Genomic DNA, 1,743 nt, shown 5'->3' on the forward strand with positions numbered 1-1,743 from the left:
ATAGCATATATATCTAAAAAATATTCCCTAAGCGCTAATCCCTAAGCTATAGATTGTGAACACTAACCTCTTAACACATAACAATAAACCATAAACCCTAAACCCTTTAACCTTAAACCATCCATAAATCCATATCCACGAGAAAATATATTTAATATATATACCCTAAGCACTATAATACTAAAAATAAAATCTAAACCCTATTCTCTATACCCTAAACAATTAACCCTTACTCTATTTAATATACCCTAAACAAAACAAAACAATATTGTTTAGAATATGGTTTTTATGGTTTCTTAACATTTTACTCACCATTTTTAAACATGATTTTAAAGCAACGATTAATTATTGTTTTTTTATGAAGTCATCAACCCGTTTATACTCAGCATATAAAAAAATTCATCTCGTATCCACAACATTATATCCATGTGTATAGATATATATATCGTAATCCAATGAATATATTATCAAAGCGGAGAATTAGCTAGCAACACGAGTTTAGGTTAAACATGGGTGACTCTATAAATATGACATAAACCATAACACAACCTATCCAAAGTGAAATTTGTTTTGTAATTCTGATTATGATTAGAGATTCACAAGAAAGCGTAACTATGAGTGGTGTTCTCGAAAGCAATGAAGATAGCGAGGGTTCAAATGTCATTGAGGTTGTTGTAATGTATTTTTAGGATAATGATTATGTCAGAATGATAGTTTAAAAATCTGTTTAAATTTTGTAGGAGATTCCAATGAGGGAATTTCACATTCCTCAGCCGTTAATGGATATCATCGTGAGTAAGGTTGGTGAAGATGGTGTTGATGCGTTGAAGAACTTGTTGCTCGCTGGGAGAGAGGGGAAGGATGCTGTTCTGTCGAAGGAAACCTTAGCATCCGTTCGCATCGACATGGACAATCATTTCATGTGGTGGTCAATGCCACATTCAAAGTACTACACTTTCTTCCAAAAGTGTCTTGCCGCGAATAATCCATATGCGAAGTTTGTAGAGAAGAACAAAGGAGTGGCTTATGAGTCGACGATAGGGTACTTTCAAATGAGATGTCGTTGGAAGGTCTGCCACAATAAACGCTGCAGGGGTTTGATGAACCTGGATGACATGAAAAAGTGCGTGGTGCAGCCACGTTTTAAGCGGGAGAGAACTGGGAGGCCAAGGTGCCGTATGTGCAACAAAGCTGGGCACAAGTGTATGGATTAAGGATTGTAGGATGTTGCCGGGGATTATGGGGAAGAGTTCATTAGTAGTATGATCTATTTTTTCTGGAATGTTATTTGGTTATAATCCAATATGTAAAGCGGGATGTTGTTTTTGGTTACCCTATTAGTTTAAAGTTGAACGGAAATGTAAAAATATTTAAGATTGTTGGGATGTTTTTGTTAAATTTGATGGTTTTTGTTAAATTTGATGTAAGAACATTGTTTTGCTGTCCATGTAATAGTATCCATTTAATAGTTAATCATAAATTAATAATTTAAAACGTTTAAATAAAATTTAGAAAAACTATTTCCACCTATGTCAAACCTTTTAATATCAACGGGGATTTAGTAAGGTAAGAGCGGAAAAATTCACTCCAAAACCCTATAGCATATATATCTAAACATTAAAACCTAAACACACAACCGTAAACACTAAACCCTAAAATTTAAACAATAAAAGCTAAACCCTAAACACTAAACCCTAAACCCTGAACACTAAACACTAAAAATTAAACAATAAACCCTAACCC

The 1,743-nt window shown here is 33.7% G+C and overlaps 1 protein-coding gene across 1 annotated transcript; it reads left to right on the top strand.

Moving 5' to 3' along the window:
• Nucleotides 1–614: 614 nt before the first annotated feature.
• On the top strand, nucleotides 615–1,214 carry LOC110228492. The gene is made up of 3 exons (XM_021026134.1): nucleotides 615–674; nucleotides 744–866; nucleotides 1,071–1,214. The coding sequence occupies exons 1-3, from the start codon at nucleotides 615–617 to the stop codon at nucleotides 1,212–1,214; spliced, it is 327 nt and encodes a 108-aa protein (XP_020881793.1).
• The last annotated feature ends 529 nt before the right edge of the window (nucleotides 1,215–1,743 follow it).

This window comes from Arabidopsis lyrata (genome assembly GCF_000004255.2).
Source record: "Arabidopsis lyrata subsp. lyrata unplaced genomic scaffold ARALYscaffold_5, whole genome shotgun sequence".
Lineage (NCBI taxonomy): Eukaryota > Viridiplantae > Streptophyta > Magnoliopsida > Brassicales > Brassicaceae > Arabidopsis > Arabidopsis lyrata.